The sequence below is a fragment of the Merops nubicus genome, unplaced genomic scaffold, assembly GCF_000691845.1.
Source record: "Merops nubicus isolate BGI_N331 unplaced genomic scaffold, ASM69184v1 scaffold4873, whole genome shotgun sequence".
Taxonomy (NCBI): Eukaryota; Metazoa; Chordata; class Aves; order Coraciiformes; family Meropidae; genus Merops; species Merops nubicus.
Genome location: NW_008596761.1, coordinates 1,272 through 1,478, shown reverse-complemented (window position 1 = coordinate 1,478; position 207 = coordinate 1,272). Strand labels below are relative to the sequence as shown.

Sequence of the window (207 nt, the reverse complement as noted above, 5' to 3'; positions counted from 1 at the left end):
ACGGGCTGCGAGGGCCAGGTCCGGGATGAGCGCCTGCTCGCCGCCCTGTTCCTCATCCTGCAGCACTTCCTCCAGCTCCCGTTCATCGTCCACGAGAGTCTCTGGCTGCTGAACAACCTCACGGGTCCGTGAGCGCCTGGCCGGGCTGCCGTTGGAGCCGGAGCTGCTCCCGGGAGCTGCCTTTGTGACTGGGCGGGGGCGGGGTGC

At 69.6% G+C, this 207-nt stretch overlaps 1 protein-coding gene across 1 annotated transcript in view; it reads left to right on the top strand.

The window, feature by feature from the left end:
- Window positions 1-207, top strand: part of TMCO6 (transmembrane and coiled-coil domains 6) — a gene marked incomplete at both ends in the record, with an annotated part of 6,000 nt that overhangs the window by 4,530 nt on the left and 1,263 nt on the right. Inside the window, one exon of the mRNA XM_008936463.1 lies at window positions 7-124. Within this exon, the coding sequence (XP_008934711.1) occupies window positions 7-124 (118 nt within the window). The remainder of the gene's footprint in view (window positions 1-6; window positions 125-207) is intronic.